The sequence below is a fragment of the Haematobia irritans genome, chromosome 1, assembly GCF_050003625.1.
Source record: "Haematobia irritans isolate KBUSLIRL chromosome 1, ASM5000362v1, whole genome shotgun sequence".
NCBI lineage: Eukaryota > Metazoa > Arthropoda > Insecta > Diptera > Muscidae > Haematobia > Haematobia irritans.
In genome coordinates this window covers 150,459,779-150,485,294 of record NC_134397.1, presented here as the reverse complement: position 1 = coordinate 150,485,294, position 25,516 = coordinate 150,459,779, and the positions used below count along the sequence as shown (strand labels likewise).

At 32.1% G+C, this 25,516-nt stretch overlaps 2 protein-coding genes across 3 annotated transcripts in view; both read left to right on the top strand.

Moving 5' to 3' along the window:
* Nucleotides 1–1,155: 1,155 nt before the first annotated feature.
* On the top strand, nucleotides 1,156–6,210 carry Zwilch (zwilch kinetochore protein). The gene is made up of 6 exons (XM_075291900.1): nucleotides 1,156–1,366; nucleotides 1,428–2,152; nucleotides 4,816–4,985; nucleotides 5,044–5,117; nucleotides 5,181–5,377; nucleotides 5,443–6,210. Exons 1-6 carry the CDS (start codon nucleotides 1,208–1,210, stop codon nucleotides 6,044–6,046), a joined length of 1,929 nt encoding a protein of 642 aa, XP_075148015.1. The 5' UTR covers nucleotides 1,156–1,207; the 3' UTR covers nucleotides 6,047–6,210.
* Nucleotides 6,211–16,795: 10,585 nt separating this feature from the next.
* The window catches only part of chp (leucine rich repeat containing G protein-coupled receptor chaoptin), a 63,096-nt gene continuing 54,375 nt past the window's right edge, over nucleotides 16,796–25,516 (top strand). For both annotated transcript variants that reach the window (XM_075291899.1, XM_075291898.1), the window contains exon 1: nucleotides 16,796–17,042. In XM_075291899.1, coding sequence (XP_075148014.1) covers nucleotides 17,040–17,042 — 3 coding nt within the window. In that variant the 5' untranslated portion in view covers nucleotides 16,796–17,039. The remainder of the gene's footprint in view (nucleotides 17,043–25,516) is intronic.

Sequence of the window (25,516 nt, the reverse complement as noted above, 5' to 3'; positions counted from 1 at the left end):
TTCATTCAGCATAAACGTCCCTCCGACCAGTGTCGACTGCGAGAGATGTTTTTCATCTGCATTAACATAGGATCGCGTATATCTGATGAAACTTTGGATGCTTTGATATTTTTAATAGGTTATGTACTTAAAAATATCAAACAGAAGATCCTAAAAATCTTTTGTTGCGGACGAAAGCAATATGAAATAGCTTTTTAATTTATTTTTGTGTTTGTATTTATTTTGTTAAGTAGCAATTCGAAATTTCTGTTTTATTTACTCTTACGTTTTTTGTTAATAACACTAAATTAAACCAAATTTTCTTGATGTGTGACATTTTTTTTATGCTGTAGATTATTACTCAGAATATTTAAAGAATTTCGGGATCCCGGAAGTCAAAATATTGAAATCTCGAATCCCGGGATTTATAAAAATCTATTCCGAATGACACTCTAATTATGACACATTATGCGTTGTTCACACTATAAATTTATCCGGACGATAATGTGAGACATATCACATATATTGGCCGCACATAAGTTCACTCGAACACAGCGCATAATCGATACTGCAACTCACTATTTTATTTTAATTAATTTTACAACCAAGCCCAAATGGCCATATACGCTTGCAGAGATATTCATCATAAAGAAAATACGTTAACAGCCAATTTCTCATATCCGAAACAAATGCTTTTGTGCTTTTGAGTTCAGCAACCGCTGAATTTTTAAAGGAAATTCAGCCGTCCAGACTACAAGTTTATCCGGACGGAATGTCTGTGTTTGTAAAGAATTGCGCATAATTATCAGACTTATGTGCCGTCCAGACTATAAGTTATTCCGGACGGAATGTCTGTGTTTGTAAAGAATGTTATAGTGTGGACAATCGATTCGAATTGTCGGCGATGGCTAAATAATCGAAAAATGTTTGATCGATCACATAAACAACCAGCAATATCGATTATGTTGTCGGACATAACTTATAGTGTGGCCAACATCGGGGATATGTTCGACACGAGCACTGTCGTTCGGATAAACTTATAATCTGGACGGCGCATTCAAGCATGTATCCTCATTATTGTATTGTATAGCTGGGGACCCCTCGAAACGTACACATTTCGATTTCAATTTAAAATTCCGATAACGGTACGATAATAGCCTTTTTGGATTGTAATCGTAATCAATTTACATTAAATTCTGCAATCGCTATCCCATACAAAAAATTTAAAATGAGTGCCGCGTCGAATTTAGCAAATATTTATGCATCTTTATTGCAAAAGTATGATACCCATTACATGATAACGTATTCACCCAGTCCAAGCTATTTGGCCAGTATAATTGGTTCCGATGATGCTGCGAGCGGAAAGATTCTATTGTTTTATGTAGAGGTTAGTATTAGAGACCTTAATCAAAATTCACTCTGTGTTAACTTATTGATATTATAAAAAGGATCGCTCCAAAGCCAAGATCGAATTTTCGTCTCCTTCCAAATTGAGGATTGGAAAAAATTTACCAGATGACCTAGACATTACCGGTAGTCCATTAAAAGACGACTGCGAAGTCGATGCTATTGGTGATGTTTCTATTGATGTCAATTTACTAACTTCAAATCCTTGGAAAATGGAGGAAGAATATCATAGAGGGATTCCGGTGGAAAAGGCCAGATCCATATTGTCCACCCTAGACTACCAGAGCGGACCAGCTTCAAAAGATGCGGTTGGATCTGTATGGTTTCTTTGTTCGGGAACGGATGAATTAAAGACATTGCTGTTGCAGTATGAGTTCTCTTTACGTCACTGGAAGCGTGGTATAATCAACTTTACCGGTTTAGTCCCTTCGTATTCTGTTAGCACCCAAAGTTTGTTGAGTCAACATTACCTGCAAATGGGAAAGTCTTCTTCCTTGAAAACTTGCATTGAAAACATCTACAATATCAAGTCCAACATATCCATTAAGTGTTCTTGGTCAACAACGTCCATGGTGCCATCACTGATAGATTTGAATACTTGCGAGGTGACACTAGTCCAAACTTATCGATTGTGTGAATCCACTTCCATCACAGAAGTATTCATAAATCAATTGCGTATCCTAATGACTATTAGGGATGATATACTATCCCATAAACAGTCTGAGAGTTCGGATATTTCAAGGGAACCAATATATAGATGTGGCATGTAAGTATTCGTTTTTACCATACAACATACTATCAAGTTTTATGAATTAATTTAAAGGGCTAAAGAAGTGGGTAGTAGATGCCAGTAAAATTCGATATTAACTCCTCTGATGGTCAATCAGTGAAAAATCGTAAATAAACCATTCTAAACGCGGATTCGCACAGTAGTCCTGGTGGCATTTCTAAGGAGTTCACAAATTTAATGGTACATGTAATTCGTACATGACTATATGAAGAGGATCTTTATAATACTCAATTTGATATAAAATAACTTGGTCCATAGTGACTTTAAAACAAACTAATCTTCTTTGATTATCTAACGATGGCGTCTGATCTGATACAACCTCCAAAAAAATTTACAAAGCTTTTCTTGAACCCGATCGTAAGTTTCTCATTAATTAGCATGATTTTTAGTGAAAATTCAGGTCGTGGTTAGTACAACATTATATTCTTTATCAACAAAGTTTGGTCCAGTTTGAGGGCGGCAATTGCACGAATGTCTTAAAGAAAACGATTCCCGAAACTTCTGGTGACTCACGAAAAGTCTTTAGTGGCTCATCGATATTTTAGGCTCACTAAAAAATCCATTTTGATACTACAGCTCACTGGCGAGGAATCTCCTTAAGTCGGAGTCCGAAAGACATTTCACATTACGGTGAAACCACTTTACAGAAGCGTTTATACACTCAGAAATGTCAAAAATATTAATGAGACGAAAAAAACCACCATTGATTTGTGTTCGGTTGAAACTGGGATTGAACCCGCGACACTTTGTACGCATGGCGGGCATGCTAACCCTTGCACCATGGTGGCTCCAACATAACTCATGTAAATTCTCCTGCATCGCTTAAATTATTGTGAATTAGAAATGGCAGGATTGATAACAGATAGCGTAGTTCGGGATTAATGCATCAAATAATAGTGAAAGTATATTTCTGTCATAACCTCATTCCATTACTTTCATCTTCGGTATATGTCGTTTGCGCGGAGTGTGAAAAACATAGTTTTTTTGGCTCTCAATATGTCAAGTTTCTTCTTTGGGGAAGGTAGCCACCGTGGTGCAATGGTTAGCATGCCCGCCTTGCATATACAAGGTCGTGTTTTTCAGCGGTGGATTATTCCACCTCAGTAATGCTGGTGACATTTCTGAGAGTTTCAAAGCTTCTCTAAGTGGTTGCACTGCAATGTGGAAAGCCGTTCGGACTCGCTATAAAAAGGAGGTCCCTTGTCATTGAGCTTAACATGGAAATCGGGCAGCACTCAGTGATAAGAGAGAAGTTCACCAATGTGGTATCACGATGGACTGAATAGTCTAAGATACATCGGGCTGCCACCTAACCTAACCTTCTTTGGGAAAAAAAGCATCTGTCACGCACCGATTACTTTCCGAAGTTCATACGGATTGTGCAATTTCCGTTTCAACATCCGAGAGGTTGTTTGTGCGTTTCAGAAGTGATGATTATGATGTGAAAGACAAAGAACGTCCAAGACAGCCGAAAAAGTTTGAAAATGCTAAATTTGAGGCATTACTCGATGAGCACTCGTGTCAAGGGCAAGAACAACTTGCCAAATAATTCAAAGTTACTAGTCACGTCATTTCCCATCGATTGAAATGATTCAAAAACAAGGAAATTGGGCACCGTATGGGTTGAAGCTGAGAGATGATTTTGCACGTGCGGACAACAAAGCAAAGGTTTTTCGCATCGCATCATTACTGGTGACGAAAAGTGGATCTCGTAGTAGATCCATTTCAAGCGAAAAACTTTAAATAGTTCTTCAAGCCATGCCTCAATATCGATGGCGTAGTTGAATATCCATTGGTCATCTGGGTGTGGTGTACTATGAGCTGCTGCGAACGGAGTGAAACGATCACAGGATCATTGTATCGAAATCAATTGATGCGTCTAAATCGAGAATTGTGTGATAAACGGCCACAATATTTGAAAAGGAACGACAAAGGTATTTTTCCGCACAATAACCGCACGTTGCAAAACCCGTAAACATTTATTTGGAAACACCCAAATGGAAAGTCCTAGCCCACATTCCGTACAACAGAAACTACTTCTTCTAATTACCACTTGTTCCAATCGATGACGCATGACCTGGTCGATAAGCATTTTCGTCTTCTTATTCTTATGAGGAAGCTAGAAATTGTGTCGATTCGAGGATTGAGTCAAAAGATGAGTAGTTGGAAAAAGTCGTGGATAGCGAGGGACAATATTGTTCAGTGTGATACATTTTTTAATTCGCATGCCCTGTCGAAGGATAGCTTTCTTTCTTGTTCTTTATTGTACGTACTGTAAAGGCCTTTGTCATATAATCTCATCCCTTTCTTTTTAATATAATTTAATTTATTGTCATATGTAAATAAGCCTTGCAAAGGCCTTATACAGTTACTTAAAACAACATTTTAAAAACAACTCAAAACAATTCCCTTAATTCTTAATAAAATTTAAAGTGTTTTTAGAGTCTGTAATAATTTGAAAGTCATAGATACATGTTCATCAAAAGGTATGATATCGTTTTTGCGACACATGTATAAATTGGGTAAAGTTCAGAATTCAGATATTCAAGAAAGATTTAAGCGAATTTAATAACGATAACTATAAAAATAGTTTTTACTCTTTTCCGCCCTTCACTCTAAAATATTCTTTTTGTTTTCAGTGGTATAGATATGGGAGAATTACGCGAAAGCATTAATAAAGTCATGACAGAAATATCTGAAATAGATTCCAGTAGTAGTGCTGCTGAACGAGACATCGAAGAAGTTATACATAGTGCAAAAACAAGGAAGCTATCAGATTTAACAGACAAGCTATGGGATATCCTGAAACGTAAGTAGCATCGGTAAATATGGTAAAGATATATTAATAAAACTAATATTTTTTTTAGAATGTTCATCTTATAAAGATTTAAAGATGGCTTTTAATATTCTATTTCAATGTGCAGCTCGTTGCAATATTGTGGTAAGATATTCCAGACAATTCATAGTATTAATTTTGTTGGACGCCATTTTTTTCTGCTTACAGAATACACCCACAAACAAAAATCGTTTAGCAGAAATTATTACAGAAGTTGCCAATCGGCGCTTAGCAATACCTTGCCTCTCAGGCTCTGAACCATTGGAATTATTATTGGAAATAGGTTTGGAGAAACTGTATAAAGATTATGAATATATATTTGTACAGAGCAAAATATGTAGCGCCAATGATTTAAAGAATAAAAGGTATGGGCTTAGATTTGTAACAAATGATAATGAATTCATAAATATATGATTTTTCATTTTTTTAGTATTATTGATGATAACAAAGAGAATGCTCAAATAGTGCCGAATGTTCGAAAATCATTACGCAATGCTGTCCTACAAGATAGTGCGGCTATGCGAAAAACTTTGCTACACAACGATGTGAAAACCACAGCGACTAGTGTCAAGAACGATATTCTTGGCTTTAAGAATAGTAATTTCGATGAACTTGAAACGGCAAAAACTCTATCGAAATTACTGCAAATACATTGCACCTTGGAACATTTGTTAATGATACATATTAATCTGAATATAAATAGCGTTTACTACGAAGTATCCGATCAACTGTTACGCAAAACACCACGAATGGTTGACACAATAAATGATTCGTTAACCGATGCAATGGAAATACAATTATCTGCTCATTATATACGCGAACATTTGGAAGGCAAAGATCCACATTCGCGACGCATTACTATGGAATCGAAAAATAAATTACGCAATGTCCAAACTACATTCTATTTTAACATGGAAAATATATTTCCACCAAATATATCGGAATGTTTTAGTGCTAACGATAATGAATATAGTAAAGAAAATATGTACTATAGTTGGATATATCGTAAAATAAGTACACTCAAACATAATTAAGTAAAAATATTAGAAATAATAATGTATTTAAACTGTTTTTGGAATTTAAAATACCATATTTGTATTTAAAAATGTTTTCTTTTTTCACGTATATGTTACATAATATTCAGCATTTTAAAATTTCGTTTTATTGATTTGTAAATTATAATATGTGCTTCTTTTAATTTTTTATTTATTATTAAATATATGAACTAAGCAGTTCAAAAAAAAAAAATATATATGACTTCAGTTAATTTTAATGTTTCCATTCACGGTTGCCACTTGAGCCAAAAATAAGCTATCAAAATTTGGAGAAATTTTACTAAAAACCTACCAAACAAAAAATCTTATTTTGCTAAATTTTATTCCTATAGAAAATTTTATCAAAATTTTATTTTTATAGAATATTTTGTCAAAATTTTATTTTTAGAAAATGTCCAAATTGTATTTCTATAAAATTAAAAAAAAAACAAAATTTTATTTCTATTGAAAATTTTGTCAAAATTTTATTTCTATAGCAAAATTTTGTCAAAATTTTATTTCTATAGCAAAATTTTGTCAAAATTTTATTTCTATAGCAAAATTTTGTCAAAATTTTATTTCTATAGCAAAATTTTGTCAAAATTTTATTTCTATAGCAAAATTTTGTCAAAATTTTATTTCTATAGCAAAATTTTGTCAAAATTTTATTTCTATAGCAAAATTTTGTCAAAATTTTATTTCTATAGCAAAATTTTGTCAAAATTTTATTTCTATAGAAAATTTTGTCAAAATTTTATTTCTATAGAAAATTTTGTCAAAATTTTATTTCTATAGAAAATTTTGTCAAAATTTTATTTCTATAGAAAATTTTGTCAAAATTTTATTTCTATAGAAAATTTTGTCAAAATTTTATTTCCATAGAAAATTTCATCAAAATTTTATTTCTATAGAAAATTTTGTCAAAATTTTATTTCTATAGAAAATTTCGTCAAAATTTTATTTCTATAGAAAATTTTGTCAATATTTTATTTCTATAGAAAATTTTGTCAAAATTTTATTTCTATAGAAAATTTTGTCAAAATTTTATTTCTATAGAAAATTTTATTTCTATAGAAAATTTTGTCAAAATTTTATTTCTGTTGTGTTTGATTTCAGCTTAAAACCATGCATTAACTAAACTACAAGTTTAGTCAATGCATGGTTAAGCTACACTTGTAGTTTAGTCAATGAATGGTTTTAAGCTAAAATCAAAGACAACAAAACGAAAAAAAATTATTTCTATAGAAAATTTTGTCAAAATTTTATTTCTATAGAAAATTTTGTCAAAACTTTATTTCTATAGAAAATTTTGTCAACATTTTATTTCTATAGAAAATTTAGGAAAATTAGTGGTTCGCGTTCTGGTCAATATTTGAAACTGCCTCATCAGTGTACGTGTGTTTTCGTTCGTCTTTATGTGTTGGAGGAGATGCACCCCGGAAGGGACAGAGGAAAACTTCGGACCAGATTCACATCCGTTCAGTTTTAATTAAAAAAATATTGTTTTCGACTTTTATCTACATAAAGACATTTTGAGTAATACTAGCAAATATTTTATCGCATATTCTATGTCTGCCGAGAAATTTATTAGCAGTTTGTTCTGGACTTTTAAGATTATTTTTGGAAATTTGCATTATTTTATTTGTCCCTACACACAGTGGTCGATCCTATTGGCCAAAAATAAAAAGATCAAAGTTAGATGTTTGGCAAAAAGTGTGGCAACCCTGTTTCTTATGCAAGCAAGGTTTTAAAATTTAAATTTCTTTTTGTTTTATTCCTTCTGTAACCTTTAAGAACGGCTACAAAAGAGAGAGCACGTAATTTTGCAGTGTTAACAAGTATAAAAATACCACAAGATTTGCAATTTCATGAAAATCGGATAAAAACTACTGTGCTTGGAGTAAAATCGGGAGATAGGTCTATATGTGGGCTATACCAACGCATGGGCTGATTCACCTCATTTCCGTTACACCTATTTGTGATCTTAAAATACTTATAGATTTTAAATTTTAGGCATAACGGACAGAAAGTACGTTTTCTAGAAGCCCAAAAAATAAAATCCGAAGATCGGTCTATATGGGGGCTATACCAGCACATGAACCGATAACCATAATTTTCTTTACACCTATTTGTGGTCCTAAAATACCTCTGTATTTGAAGTTTAAGGCAAATCGGATGGAAAATACGGTTTCTAGAAGCCCAAGAAGTAAAATCGCGATATCGGGCTATATAAATACATGGACCGATAGGCACCATTTTCGGCACTCCTATTTGTGATCCTAAAATACCTCTTGATTTCCAATTTCAAGGAAATCGGATAGAAACTATGGTTTCTATAAGCCAAAGAAATACAATTTGGAGATCGGTCTATATGGGGGCTGTACCAAAACATGGACCGATACACACCATTTTCAGCACACGTACTTTTGGTCCTAAAATACCTTTGGATTTCAATTTTCAGCCAAATCGTAAGTAAAGTAAAATCGGGAGATCGGTCTATATAGGGGGCTATACCAAAACGTCATCAATCACTTCCATTTTATCATTAAAAAGTTCTGACATAATAATAAAGCTGTGGCCGAAGTTTCACAATGATACCTATACTGGAAGTATTTTTGAAACTTGAAATTTATTAGGAAAATTGCATAAAACGAAGATATTTGATATAAATGAAGTGAAAATTAATTAAATTAATATTAGAAGAGAAGAACTTCCAATTTGTTTTTGATGTATTATACCTTTACTTTTATTATATTTGTTACTGCAGATACTTTTGGTCTTCATATTTCAGCTTAAATAATTGTCATGTCCGAAGCCCTTCATAATTGGATCTATAATATATCAAGTAGTTCCTTATAGCCATTTCAAACCTCCGAAGAGTTCTATTCAACATTTTCATTTTTAACGAAAACGCAAACGTGAATATTCCCACGAACCTTCTCAATGACGTTTGTTTTCGAAAATAGCAATTACGAACTTAGGTTTGTAAAACCTATTCATAGCAAACATACATATGTATGTGGCATGTGTTATTGGCCTTTTAACGAAGGTTTTGTGCAAATGTAAAACGTATTACTATACAAATAATTTTTGTGCAACCTTTAAGAATCGTTTCTTTTTCGCCGTCTAGACTCCAAGTTTACATGGAATGTCCATGCCTAAACATGTACAAAAAAGTACAAAACCTAAAAGAATCAATCAATGACGTTAAATTCCGCCTTTGCAGAGAAAAGATTTAACACAATAATAGACATTTTACTGTACCAAACAACCTTCAATGGCAATACTATCGATTTCTATGTTTTGTTCTTGAAAATACTTTGGGTAATAGTTTAATACTCAAAAATTGTATTTATTGATTTTCGCTAGAAAATGAATATATACGGCCGAAAGTTCGGCTAGGCCGACTCTTATGTACCCTCCACAATGGGTTGCTTATAAAGTTTTACTAAAGACTGGTATATCCACATTCGAATTACTTATGTTGTGGTAAAAATTGCCGATGGCAAGGTATCTTAAAACTGCTTATATAGAAGAGTCTATATATAATTATGAACTGATATTAATCAATGTTCGCATGGTAATTAGATAATTGCAACCGAATAGGATTAAATTTCTTACTCCATGATATCCAGAAGTCTAATCTTTGGGGTCAGTTTATACACAGAAAAAATATCACGAAAATGTTTCCAATTAAAATTGTAATTGAGTTTCAAAAAATATTCAATTCATTTAATTTAATTGATTCAACAAATTTTTTAATTAAAATAAAAATCAATCACAATAATTAGTTGTATCAATTAATTTTTTAAGTGGATTAATTAATTATACCCTCCACCATAGAATGGAGGAATGACAAATAACTTTGTCAGTCCGTTTGTAACCCATCGTAATATTGCTCTAGGACCCCATAAAGTATATATATTCTGGGTCGTGGTGAAATTCTGAGTCGATCTAAGCACGTCCGTTCTTCCATCTGCTGAAATCACGCTAACTTTCGAACGAAACAAGCTATCGACTTGAAACTTGGCATAAGTAGTTGTTATTGATGTAGGTCGGACGGTATTGCAAATGGGCCATATTGGACCACTTTTACGTATAGCCCCCATATAAACCGACCCCCAAATTTGGTTTGCGGAGGCTCTTAGAGAAGCAAATTTCATCCGATCCGGTTGAAATTTGGTACGTGGTGTTAGTATATGGTCTCCAACAACCATGCAAAAATTGATCCATATCGATCCCCAGATTTGACCTCCGGAGCCTCTTGGAGTAGCAAAATTCGTGGTGTACGTATATAGCCTCTAGCAACCATGAAAAAAATGGTCCATATCGGTTCATAATTATATATAGCCCCCATATAAATCGATCCCCAGATTTGACCTCCGGAGCCTCTTGCAAAAATTTGTAGTATATTGCCGCTAACAACCATGCCTAACTAGGTTTATATCGGTCTATATTTATATATAGCCCCAGTGCTGCCGCTAGTGAAAAATTGAGTGAAGTAGATTTTGGAAAAAAAGTGGAGTAGATTGAATAAAATTGAAGTAGCATACATTTTTGAAAGCAAAACAATAGAATTCATTATATTATACCCTCCACCATAGGATGGGGTATATTAACTTTGTCATTCCGTTTGTAACACATCGAAATATTGCTCTAAGACCCCATAAAGTATATATATTCTGGGTAGTTGTGAAATTCTGAGTCGATCTGAGCATGTCCGTCCGTCCGTGCGTCTGTTGAAATCACGCTAACTTCCGAACGAAAGAAGCTATCGACTTGAAACTTGGCAGAAGTAGTTGTTATTGATGTAGGTCGGATGGTATTGCAAATGGGCCATATCGGTCTTTTACGTATAGCCCCCATATAAACAGACCCCCAAATTTGGCTTGCGGGGACTCTAAGAGAAGCAAATTTCATCCGATCCAGCTGAAATTTGGTACATGGTTTCAGCATATGATCTCTAACAATCATGCAAAAATTGGTCCACATCGGTCCATAATTATATATAGCCCCCATATAAACTGTTCCCCCGATTTGGCTTGCGGAGCCTCTAAGAGAACCAAATTTCATCCGACCCGGCTGAAATTTGGTACATGGTGTAAGTATATGGTCTCTAACACCTATGCAAAAATTGGTCCACATCGGTTAATAATTCAATGATTAAAACCGCTATGTTCATCGTAATTAAAGGAATAGGAAAAACAATTAGGTAATATGGGGAAAATTTTTAAAAAGAACAAAAAGTGAAGCAGATTTTTGGAAGAAGGAGTGACGAAGTAAATTTTGTGAAAATGAAGCAAAATACTTCGATTGAAGTAGTAGCGGCAGCACTGTATAGCCCTCAGATAAACAGATCCCAATCACACAGAAATTGGTCCATATCGGTTCATAATTATATATAGCCTCCATATAAACCGATCCCAAACTCAAAAAAAAGTGAACTCACTATTTCACTAAAGCCAATTTAACTATATTTTAGTTCATGAAATTATTATATTTGGAGAAAGTTTCATTTACTCTAATAATTTTTTGCGAACGTTAGATAAGTGAACTAAAAGACGGGAAAAAATTATACACAAATTAAGCATAGAGATTTACTAAATTCGTATTTCTCATAAAATAGTTCATTATTTCTTCAAATTTGTAAATTTTACTACAAAAGCGTTCATCATGAACTTCGTATGTCACTAAAGACATTCTTGCAATTTTGAACTACAATTTTTTCCTTCAAACTACAAAATTTTCTTTATCAAGTGAAAAAAATTACTTATGTGTAATAAATTTTCTTGAATTTTTCGAAAAATATTTACTTATTTTTGTGATATCGGCGTGATGTCAGCGTTTGTAATACTGTTTAGTTAAAATTTTCTAAAAATATACAAAATTTTCTAAAATTAACCAAAAGATTTCTTCCTGGTGGGTTCACTGTTTTTTCAGTGCATATTTCAATTCTGGCTATCTAAGTACCGCGCAAAAGTTCATACCGCTTCGTAATTATTTGTGGACTATATATAGCGGTCAAGAACTGAATTATATACACTTAAAAAAAAGGGAACTCTCTATTTCACTAAAGCCAATTTAACTTTATTTTAGTTCATGGAATTATTATGTTTGGAGAAAGTTTCCTTTACTCTAATAATTTTTGTGTACGTTCGTTAAATTAACTAAAACCGAGGGAAAATATATACTCAAATGAAACATAAAGATTAACTAAATTCGTGTCTTCCACAAAATAGTTCAGAATTTCTTTAAATTTGTAAATTTTACCAAAAATGCGTCCATCATGAACTTCGTATGTCACTAAAGACATTCTTGCAATTTTGAACTCCAAGTTTTTCCTTCAAAATACATAATTTTCTTTAACAAGTGAAAAAACTTAGTTGTGTCTAATAAATTTTCTTGAATTTTTCGTAAAATGTTTACTTATTTTTATGACATCGGCGTGATGCCAACGTTTGTATTACTGTTTAGTTAAAATTTTCTACAAATATTCAAAATTTGCTAAAATTAACCGAAAGTTTTCTTCCTGGTGGGTTCACTGTTTTTTCAGTGTACGTATTTAATCTGCCCTTTTATGTCTAATATATACCACGTATGGACTAACTTACAATTTAGAAGACGATAAGATACCTTGCCATCGGTAAGTATTATAATTCGATTGTGGATGAAAGTCTTTCGTAGAAGTTTCTACACCCAGAAAAAAGGGGCTCTAATGCCAACTGAACTTTATTTTAGTTCATGAAGATTAGTTGACTTTAGTTAAATTTTGCACAATATGAGTAAATGTTGCTTATTTGAATAATTTTTTGGCTAACTTTAATGACGTGAACTAAAAATAAGAAAAAAAGTTGTATACAGATATAGTGCACAATTTTACTAAAAAATAAAATAGTTCATATTTTCCTAAAATGGAGTTCATAAGTCTCTCAAATGAGTAAATTTTACTAAAATTGTACCTGTCTCGAACTTCGTACAGCGCTAAAGACATTTTAACAATTTTTAAATCCAATTTTTTCTTCCAACATATGAAATTTTCTTAAACAACAGAAAAAAATTAATTATTTATAAAAAAATTTCTTCAATTTGACAAAAAGTATTAACTTATTTGTAACATGTTGCAATTAGAAAACTATTTTAGTTAAAATTTTCTAAAATAAACCTACAATTTCTTCCACGTTGGGGTCACTTTTTTTGGATGTACGCAATCCATAGTGGAGGGTAAATAAGATTCGGTCTGGCCGAACTTACGGCCGTATGTACTTGTTATACCCTGCGCCACACTGTGGAACAGGGTATTATAAGTTAGTGCATATGTTTGCAACACCCAGAAGGAGGCGAGATAGACACATGGTGTCTTTGGCAAAAATGCTCAGGGTGGGCTCCTGAGTCGATATAGCCATGTCCGTCTGTCCGTGAACACATTTTTGTAATCAAAGTCTAGGTCGCAGTTTTAGTCCAATCAATTTTGGCACAAGTATGTGTTTTGGGTCAGAATATAACCCTATTGATTTTGGAAGAAATCGGTTCAGATTTAGATATAGCTCCCATATATATATTTCGCCCGATATAGACTTATATGTCCCCAGAAGCCAGAGTTTTAGCCTAATTTGCTTAAAATTTTGCAAAAGAAGAAAAATTAGTACTATAGTCAAGTGTGCCAAATTTTATTGAAATCGGTTCAGATTTAGATATAGCTCCCATATATATCTTTCACCCGATATGGACTAATACGGTCCCAGAAGCCAGTGTTTTACCCCAATTTGGTTGAAATTTTGCACTAGGAGTACAATTAGTAGTGTAGTCAAGTGTGCCAAATTTTATTGAAATCGTTGTGACGCTATCGTCCTGATATTTGGCACAGATTCGTTTTTTGTTTGTAGGCAGGCCAATTTCGAAGATAGACTTTATCTCTCCTGGTCTTGATACAGCCCCCATATAAATCGACATCCCCGCTTTGGTCCAATTTGCCTGAAATTGAAAATCTAGAGGTATTTTAAGATCACAAAAAGGTGTGCGAATATGGTGTGAATCGGTTCATGTTTTGGTATGTCCCCCATATAGTCCGAACCAGAGAACGGCTGCGATGTACCGCAACCGACCAGTGTATTTAGTAAACACCAATATTTGCAATCTTAAAACATCAATTGGTAAAATGAATTTCAACCAACAATATCCAACGCATCCAACGGACGACTGCCAGTGGTTGTTAGTATGAGTCTCTCGAAAACAATCACACAAATTGGTGTGATATCTCAGCAGTTTGGTATTCTCTCAATTCTCTTAAGCTAATACCAACTGCTGGTAGTTGTTGTTGTTGAGTGCAATCACTCTTAAGTGTATGTATACTACCACACCGCAAAACACTGCAAATGAATATGGGTATATACTAGGGATGGAAAATGCAGTACTATAGTCCTTTTTTCAATACTTTTTCACCCCGGTCAGTACCGTAGTACCCCCGCGAACGATTTAGTACCTTTTGTGTAGACATTTTTGAGTCGATATCAGATTTATGGTACAATAGCTTTGACAAAATATTTTAATATTTTGAGAAAGTATTTATCAACCTTATTTGCTAATAGTCTTTTACAAATATGGCAAAACAGGCATGTTCATGTGGGAAGAAAATCTCGATTTTGTAAAAGACATAGTCAAAAACAGGATTTTGTTGAACTTCAAGAATGTTTTAGTCGAAAAAAGAATGCTATTCTATATTATCGATTTTTTATTTCGGTAGAAAATGTCAAAATTTTATTTCTATATAGAATTTTTGCAAAATTTTATTTTTATAGAAAATTTTGTCAAAATGTTATTTCAATTGAAAATTTTGTACAAATTTTATTTCTATAGGAAATTTTTGCAAAATTTTATTTATATAGAAAATTGACAATAATTTTCCAGTGAAATTTTTGTTGAAATTTAGTAAAAAGTACATTTCCGCTCAAAAAATACCTTTTTTGTACTTTCTTAAAAATTGTATTTTCCATCCGTGGTATATACTGGTGTTGTTTTTTTCTTACATTTGTATGAATGTAAGAGATCGCACGATAATTGGTGTCTTACTCACTGCCACCGACATTTTGTGGGTAAAATTGCAATACGAAAAAATACCACCGGTTGCAGTTCTCTGGAAATTGGAAATCTAGATGTATTTTAAGACTAAAGGTACCTATACGGAATATGGCGTGTATTGCTCCATGGATTGGTAAAGCCCCCGATCTCCAGATTTGATTTCTTGGGCTTCTAGAAACACCAATTTATATCCTATTTCTCGGAAAATGGATATGTAGATTTTTTTAAATCCGAAAATAGTTGTGCCGAATATGTTGTGTATTGGAATAGCCCCCATATAGACCGATCTCGCGTTTTGAATTCTTGGGTACCGAGATCACGGTTGGCAGAATTCTACCAAAAATGGTAGATTTTTTACTGTTAGGTAGTTTGGTAGAATTGTTGATGGTTTGATAGATGTTCCCAAATATTCCTCCAACTACGAGGTACTTCACATTATTTTTTCGAAATTAAATTTTCAATATAGAAATAAAATGTTGACAAAATTTTCTATAGAAGTAAATTTTTGACAAAATTTTCTATAGAAATAAAATGTTGACAAAATTTATTATAGAAATATTTTTTTTACAAAATTTTCTACAAAAATAAAATTTTGACAAAATCTTCTTTGGGAATGAAATTTTGACAAAATTTTCTATAAAAATAAAATTTTGACAAAATCTTCTTTGGGAATAAAATTTTTACAAAATTTTCTATAGAAATAAAATTTGGACATTTTCTAAAAAAATACAATTTTGACAAAAAACTATAGACATAAAATTTGGACAAAAATTTCTATAGAAATAAAATTTTGTTTTTAAAGAACAAAACCAACTTATTGCTTATTGAAAATTTTGTCACAATTTTATTTCTATAGAAAATTTTGTCAAAATTTTATTTCTATAGAAAATTTTGTCAAAATTTTATTTCGTTTTGTTTTGTTGTTTTTTTGATTTCAGGTTAAAACCATACATTGACTAAACTACAAGTGTAGCTTAATTAACAGAGGAAAAGAATGTTTGTCAAATTTATTTGGGCAAAGCCCTATAGACTGCAAGATGGTTGGATGGACGCACGTTTCGGAATTACCACATTCCTCATCAGCATCCTCTACTTGCAGCAAAACTATCAACCAATTATCACAATAAATTCAGGCAGTTCATTAAACCCAACAAAGAACCACACTTGAACCTTCCAAAAGGTTTTGCATGATAGCCGGCTTATGCCGAAATAAATTCGAAACAAACATACCTCTTTTCCTATGCCACTGTCAAATCATCGATTTGAGTGCAGTTGGCTGGGTTTTTTTTTTTTGAGTGTAGTTAGTATGCAGATATTTTCATCTCCCTAAGCATGTGTGTTTTAATTTAATATTTGTTGATTGTTTACAAAATTTCTTAAGGCGATTCGAGAATTTCTAAACAATTTCCATGGACATGCGTCCAGACAGAGAGCAACAGATGCATTGAGCAAAGCATGCGCTCTCTTAAGGTTAGTCAACTTTAGCGGTAAATCTAAAACGGAAATGGCAAATTCAAACATCGTCATCACCATTGTCAACATTTAGGGAAGAAGAACAACGTCTAATTTCGAATAGCCACCTAATTCATTGAAATGTGGTACAATCCAATTAGCCGCTTGTTGTGACCCTATCTTGGTTTATTTGAGTTCATATTTGAAGAAATTCTCGTTCAGAAATACCTTACGTGTGCTAAGGTTCGGATGTGCCTTGGCACAGTAGCGGAAATAATTTTTTGGTGAAAAAAAATTTATAATAAGAGATAGTATTGTAATAACATGTCCTGTAAAGGATAATTCGATTAATCAGAGGATATAACAAAGGATTCAAAGGATATTCAAATTCTTACTGTGAACGCTACGATTTTGATACAATTTTTTATGTAGTAATAGTGAAAACAAAACAAACTAATTATCGAAAATGGTGTGTATTATAAAATTTAATAATCATATAAAATAAATTTATTTTTGTTATATTAAGAAGATAATAAGTGATACACGTAAAAATAGTTTTTTAATTAAAAAAAAAAATATATATATATATAAAAGTATTCACGGAAATAAGACCATTTTCAGTGAAAACTTAAAAGTGCTACTATAAGCTTACATATTTGGAATTCAGTGTAAACTCCCAACTTAACCGTCTACAAATAACACAAATAGATTTACTAATGCAATTTGCTTTTAATGTTAGCAACTTGTATGGTTTCTTTGTCGTTCAAATTGCAGAAAAAATGCAGTTTGGGGAAAAGCTGATTAAGTTACAGTGGTTGCAAAAAGGATTTACTTGACAAGGACTAAATTCATTAAATTAGAACCACTTCACTATGTGTTTGAAAAATTGCAAGTGTATTTTGTTTAGTTTGCTGAAATAACATATACACAAAAAAATATCATCAAAAATTCCCAATTAAAAATGAACTGATACAATTATCTTTTATAAAATATTATAAAGTTATAAAAATTAATTGATGAGCAGATTAGGACGTACCGTAACAAGCAATGGACCAGTTTGCTGTCAAATTTAAAACCTGGAGATAAGTCATTCTGGAGGATCAGTAGAAGTTTGCGTGGTAAAGGAAATATCACGATTCCCACTCTACTTCAAAACAACATTAAAATAATTTCTGATCGGGAGAAGGCTCAAGTGCTGGCGGATACATTTATAAGTGCAAATAATATTACTTCAGGTTATAGGCATTCTATTGATGCTGAAGTGGAATCGTGTGTTAAAAGTCTATTTGAGGAAGAAGTCAATCCTGATGCTATTGATCGTATCACTTTTAATGAAATTGTGAGCATAATTTCTGGCCTTAAAGCGTCTAAATCTCCTGGATTTGATGGCATATCAAATGTATTGATAAAGCAGTTGCCTGAAAAAGCACTAAAACTTTTGGTATTGCTCTTCAACAGTTGTCTTTCGCTAAATTATTTTCCTGAGTGTTTTAAAAAAGCTAAGGTTATTGCCATTCATAAGCCAAATAAATCGAAAACTGACCCGAGAAATTATAGGCCCATCAGCTTACTGAGTAATCTTTCCAAAGTATACGAAAAAACTCTCCATTCACGGCTTTTCAGTTTCGCGGAGGACAATTCGATATTATGTAATGAGCAGTTTGGGTTCAGAAGCGGTCATAGTTGTGTGCATCAAATCACTAGAATTGGAAATATTATTGGTAACAACAGACGCAATAGACAATCTACAGGACTTGTCCTCCTTGATATAGAAAAAGCTTTTGACACTGTATGGCATAAGGGTCTTATTTATAAATTAATTCGAGGAAACGTGCCAAATTATCTCAGCAGAACTATCTCTGATTTTCTTGATGGGAGATCTTTTATCGTATCTGTCAACAACATCAACTCGGACGAAAAAGTTCTTTCTACTGGTTTGCCACAAGGTTCCGTTCTCTCGCCTTTGCTTTACTCAATATACACATCGGATTTCTCTCCTCCATCGTACATGCAAGTTGCTTATTATGCAGATGATACTGCGCTTATTACTACTAGTAAGGTAACTAAAGCGCTTTTGAAGAAAATGGAAAAAGGACTGGCGTCTTGCAATAGGTATTTTTCGAAATGGAAGATTAAAATAAATCCCAGTAAAACGCAGGCGATTATTTTTCCTTATAATAAATCCCCTAAAAGGAAGCCGAATCGAAGGCTTAAGTTTGGAGATGAAACGATTGCGGTTGCTGATAGTGTCAAGTATCTGGGGGTCACATTAGATAAAAAATTATCTTATGGGAAACACTTAGAAGAGATCCGTAACAAATCGCTAAAATCGTTAAGGTCGTTGTGGCCGCTTTTGTGTAGAAAGTCTCTGCTGAATCATAAAAATAAGAATCTACTGTTCAAAGGTATCATAAGACCTATTTTAACATATGCATGTCCAGTTTGGTACAAAGCTGCAAAGACCCATTTGGAGAAGTTACAGATTGTACAAAATAAATGTTTAAAAATTATCAATGGAAAGAATTGGAGATACTCTACTTCATTACTTCATAATGAAACTGGATATGAGAAAATTTGTGATTTCATCAAAAGGCTAAATTTAAATTATTTTTCCAAAATTGAAACTTCCCCTTATTGTTTGATAAGGTCTTGTGTAGAGCGAGTATATTAAAATATTTCTTATTTTACTATTAAATTATCAAATTGAAAATATATGTTTGTTTTAGGTTATTGAATTAGATAATCTTCTGCATGCATGTTAATTTTCAACAATATTTGACTTTGGTTTAATTTCATATAAAGGTCTTTAACCTGTTTTTGCCTTTAATAATATGCATCTTAAATAACATAGCTTATATTGCCAGCCAGTGTCTCATTTGTTGTAATATCTACTGTGATAAAATCTCATTAAATGAATTGTATTTAAAAATCAAATTAATAAAGAAGAATTTGAAAAATGAAAATGAGTTATAAAAATTATATATAAGTATACTTAAGAAAATTAAAAAAAATTGCATTTTAATAAAAAAAAAACACTTTTCAATTGCATTCAACAAAAATTAAAAATAGGAGGTGAAGTTCAAGTAAATATTTAATTGTCCCAATTAAAAAATTAATTGAATATTGCTATCTAAATCAATTATTTTCAATTGAATGAGTTAAAAAATTAATTGAATGTGCCGATGAAATCCCTTAAAGTTTTTTAAGTCTAATTAATTCTATGATCGATCTATGCTATAATTTTTGTGATTTAAACAATATAAATTAAAAAATTAATTGGATCAATTAATTTCGTGATAGAATCCTAATTTTTTTAGCGGTGCAAACTTTCTGCTAGGCTTAGTAGGTATATTAAAAGACAGTTTTTTTCGTTGGCGTCCTAGAAAAGAAAATTTCATACGACCCGGTTTAAATTTGGTACGTGATGTCGGCATAGGCGTAGGAAGGCCTCTGGGGAGGGGGCTTAGACCCCCCAGAAAAATTTTAGCCCCCCCCCAGAATTTGAAAACCTATTTACGATTTTACACTTTTATAAAAATTAAACAAGTATATACTCGTACAACGCACAAAGTTCCACTAAAGACTTTCATGCACAATCGAATTACTTGGGTTGTGGTAGAAGTCTGATATTTATGAAATAAAGCTGTGGTTGAACTTATGATTTAGTTGAATAAAAAATAGTAATTGATATTAAAACTATTCTTTCATAAATTAATATCTTAATAATGCTGCAAAAAAGCGTCGCCAAAAAAGAAGTGAAAATGTTCTTTTTGGGTCTGGAAATGGTACAAAATTGGCGGAGAAGCGATGAATGTAATATGAACTTGTCATAGAACGAATGTCCACCGTTTCAACAACCGTTGCAATGAATTTGCATTACTTCTTAAGGTGTGATCCGAATTCAGTGTTTTGAATGTGAATTAAAAATTTTGTGATATTTTCCCAAATAAATAATTTTTATACTTATTTTATGATTTTTAATGCATTCTAACGCTTGTTTGAAACGTTTTCCCTCGAATATTTTCATATATTATCGATTTTTCTATAATGGATTTAGCATTTTTCTGGCAAAATTTGAATAATTTGTACCATTTTATTTATTCTTACTCTTTTTTTAAACTATTTGAAAAAAGAAAACAAAAAATTACGCATTAAAATATAAAAAATGTAGTAAAAAAAACTTCCTGTGTAGTTAAAATAGTTAACTTCTTTGTGAAGACATTTTTGGAAGTGCTTTTAAAGTTGTGCCTTTAGAACAACTCCCAATTTTTCGCTGGGAAAAGTGTAGAACTACCCTACGGGAAATGGATCAACCACAGAACTGGACCAGTCCCAGTTCTGATCAAAACGTATGGAAGGGACCGTCCACTTTAACATGGGTTTGTCATTGACGGAGTAAACTTACATTTTAGGACGCGTCTTGGACTCATACCAAAGGACAGGTCCTGGGACAATTTGGCAGGAGCAACCCATAAACAGGTCCTCAGGAACCAGTCTCGGACAAACTCTTAGAAATCTCTTTAAATTTGGGCTCCTAATCGAACTCGAAATGAAAAAAAAACGTTTGAAATAAGTCGAACAAAAGGTTATACTGATAATTTTATTTCACTAAATGTGAAAATTGCAACTAACTGAAGCACAGGTACCAGTTCTGTGATAGGTCCGTCAGTGGCAATTTGCACCAATTTCCCCGTAGGGTACTTTTAGTTGCTTTATTATAAATTGATTGTCGAGTTATTTTGATGTCTATTTTTTTATTCAATTTTATGAAATAAAACATTAGTTGAACCTATAAGTTCAGTCTATAAAGTTTTAGCTAGGGGGGCTATAGCCCCCCCCCCCCCCCCCCCCCCCCCCCCCTAGGAAAATTGTCTAGCTAAGCTAATGGATGTCGGTATATGCTTTCTAATAATCATGCAATAATTGGTCCATATCCGTTTTCTAATTATATAGACCCAGGAAAAAGTGAACACATCATTAAAGAAAATGTAGGTTTATAATAAAAAAAAATTTAACTGAAATATTTTGGTAATTGCAATATGACTGTTAAGTTAAATATTTTTGTCAAATTGAAGATAATAATATTTTTTTTCTGTTGTTTAAAAAAAATCATATTTTGGAAGAATGGAATTAAAAATTCTTTAGCGCTATATGAAGTTCAAGACATACACAATTTAAGTAATGTTTACTCATTTGAACTCAATTCTAAACTTCTCTCGTTTTAGGAAAATATTTACTAAAATAAGAAAAATGTTCTCACATTTGGCAAAATTTAACCAAAATCAACTAATTCTCATGAAGTAAAATAAAGTTAAATCGGCTATAAAAATGTTAGTTGCCTTTTTTCTGGTGGTATAGCCCCCTTATAAATCGATCCCTAAATTTCACTTCTGGAACCTAATGAAGTAACAAATCTCATCCGAACTGGTTGAAATTTGACTACCTAATTACCACGAGAATTGGTTCACATTGGTTCATAAATATTTATAGACTCCTTCATATACACTGAAAAAAAAAGGAAGAAAAATTTAAGTTAATTTTGGAAAATTTAAATTATTTATAGAAAATTTTAACTAAACATTATTACAAACACTGACATTACGCCGATGTCAGCAAAAAATAAGTAAATATTTTTCGACAAATTCAAGAAAATTTATCAGGCATAATTAATATTTTTCACTTGTTAAAGAAAATTTTTTAGTTTGAAAAAAAAAAACTAGAATTCAAAATTTCAAGAATGTGTTTACTGCCATACGAAGTTCAAGATGGGTGCTTCATTTTCAAATTTAAAGAAATAATTAACTATTTTGTGAGAAATACGAATTTAGTAATTCGCTTCTATAATAGCATATTTATGCTTCTATAATAGCATATTTTACACCGAAAAAAAGTAAACTGTTTTGTAGGAAGAGTGGACTACCTCGCGCGAAAATTGAACTAAATTGTACTCCACTTATTGAGATTTCACCAAAACGTTGTTAAAACCCGAAAATTTAAGGTCATATTGTATTTTTTTAACTGCAATTCACGAAATTACATCCTCTCATACAAGAAAAAATTAACTAAAAGTAAAGAAAAAAAAACATTGGCGCCAAATCATGACCACTTTAACCACACAGTACACCCAAAGAAATGTGTTAGTAGAAACAGCAGAAAAGTTTGCTAAAACAGAAAAACGTCTGCTGAAAAGGGGAAAGCATTCACTGTTTGCTGAAATAGCAAACATTATTACACTCAAAAAAAGTTTACTTGGATCCAAAGATTTTGACCTTCCTTTAAGGATTTTGGTTTTGTTTCCGAGCCAAAGATGCGGTTTTTTTAAATAAGGAAATTTTTTTGCGCCCTATCTCGCTTTAAATCTAGGATCTGTAAAATTAAAATTAGGATTCCGCTATTCAAAGCTATTCACGTAGTTTAAAAATCCAAATTATGACGGATATTTCGAAGTAAAAAATATTTTCTTAATTCCAAAAAACTTTAAACCAAAGATGCTAAATCCTCAAAATAAGTCTTAGCCTATATTTGAAGCTTTTTTATCTTAAATCTATAGATTCGATATTTCAGTTACTTTACGGACGATTTCTTTAAATCAAAAATGTGTTTCTTTACTTTAACGAAAATTTGCCTTAGTTTGAAGTCATGCAACTTCAACGAAGGGACGCAAATTTTCAAAATATGTGTCCTAAATTTAATGAAACAAATTTTTGAAGCAAAGATTATAAACTTTCTTTTAATTAAAATTTCATTATTTTAAAGAAATCTGTCCTTAATAATGTGTAAATTGCGCATCCTAAAATTGAGGTTGCGTAATCTTTAATATCACGTAAATATATTTTTTCAGTGTACGCTAGTTGGCTGAAACAAATAAAAATGTCAACTTAGAATATCTATAGTATTTGCCCAAAAATCTGAATTTGTATCAAATTGTGCACAACAGCAAACAAATTTTTTGCTGATCGCAATTAGGAGATTGTAAGGATATTACAGTGCAAAAATATACCAAAAACTACTTTTGGTTCTTATATATGCTTTGGGAAAATTTATAACCTAAAAATTTTATAATTTGTTTCTATGAGTGTAGTTCATTCTTACTATTTTTGGGAATCGTACGAAAATATTTTTTTGCTTTAGTTCATATTGAACTTATACGTACGGTCATTGAACTGTATACGTTTAATTCATAAAATGTTTGAGGAATACTTAAAAACAAGTATATACGGCCGTAAGTTCCGCCAGGCCGAAGCTGGTGGAGGGTACACCACTATGGATTGCGTAGAAACTTCTACTAAAGACTGTCATCCACAATCGAATTACTTGCGTTGCGGTAACACTTGCCGATGGCAAGGTATCTTAAAACATCCTAACATCGTCTTCTAAATTGTAAGTTAGTCCATACGTATATTAAACTAAAAAAAGGCCGGTTAAATACGTATATAATTCCGTTTGACAAAATTTTCTACACTGAAAAGAAAGCATGCCCGGTTCCAAAGATTTTGTCTTTACTTTGAAAATGTTGGTATTGATTCCGAGCCAAAGAAGCGGAGAATACAAGTAAGGATACTTTTAAGATACAATTCTCTTTTAAATTTGGGTTTTGTGTACTTGCTTCTAGGAAGCAAATTTTAATTTTTAATTTTTCAAGCTTTTTTTCTTCATATGCTATTAAATTCCTCTAAAAACGAGTTAACGACAACTTTAATTTTACAACAACTTTTAATTTAAATTAAGACTCGACTTCCAGTAGAAATTATGCTATGTTTCAAGTAAAACGTCTTTAAAATAAAGTGTTGAAAAACATGTTCTATATTTGAACGATATTTTGCTTTGTAGTCAAGATGCAAAAAGACAACAAATTTAAAGACAATTTCATTAAATTTAAAGAATTTTTCTGAATTATTAAAGTCAAGTTGACCTTAGCCAAAACATTTTTTCTTTCATGTTATGATACACATTTTTAAGTGAAATCACTTAATTATAAGGACAATACGACTTCATTGAAAAGCTTATCGACTTTTGGACAAGGAAAAAAACTTTATATTAGAGAAATGCGTCTTCTATGCTAAGCAAAATTTGCATTCGTATTTTAAAGACATGAAATCTTTGACCTCACGACAATATTTTTTTTCAGTGTACAGAAATAAAATTTTGACAACATTGTCTGTAGCAATAAAATTTTGACAACATTTTCTATAGAGATAAAATTTTAATAAAAATTTCTATAGAAACAAAATTTTCTATAGAAATAAAATTTTGACAAAATTTTCTATAGAAATAAAATTTTGACAAAATTTTCTATAGAAATAAAATTTTGACAAAATTTTCTATAGAAACAAAATCTGGACAAATTTTTCTATAGAAATAAAATTTTGACAAAATTTTCTATAGAAATAAAATTTTGGTAGATTATTTTTGGCTCGAGTGGCAATCATGATTATGAACCGATATGGACCAATTTTTGTGTGTTTGGGGATGGGCTATATATAACTATAGACCGATATGGACCGATTTTAGTATTTGTGTTAGCGGCCATATACTAACGCCACGTTCCAAATTTCAACCGGATCGGATAAATTTTGCTCTTCCAAGAGGCTCCGGAGCTCAAATATGGCGATCGGTTTATATGGGGGCTATAAATAATTATGGACCGATATGGACCAATTTTTGCATGGTTATTAGAGACGTACCAAATTTTAACCGGATCGGATGAATTTTGCTCTGCCAAGAGGCTCCGGAGGTCAAATCTGGGGATCGGTTTATATGGGGGCTATATATAATTATGGACTGATATGGACGAATTTTTGCACGGTTGGTAAAATACCATATGCTTACACCTCGTACCAAATTTCAACCAAATTGCTCCTCCAAGAGGCTCCGGAGGTCAAATCTGGGGATAGGTATATATGGGGGCTATATATAATTATGGACCGATATTAACCAATTTTT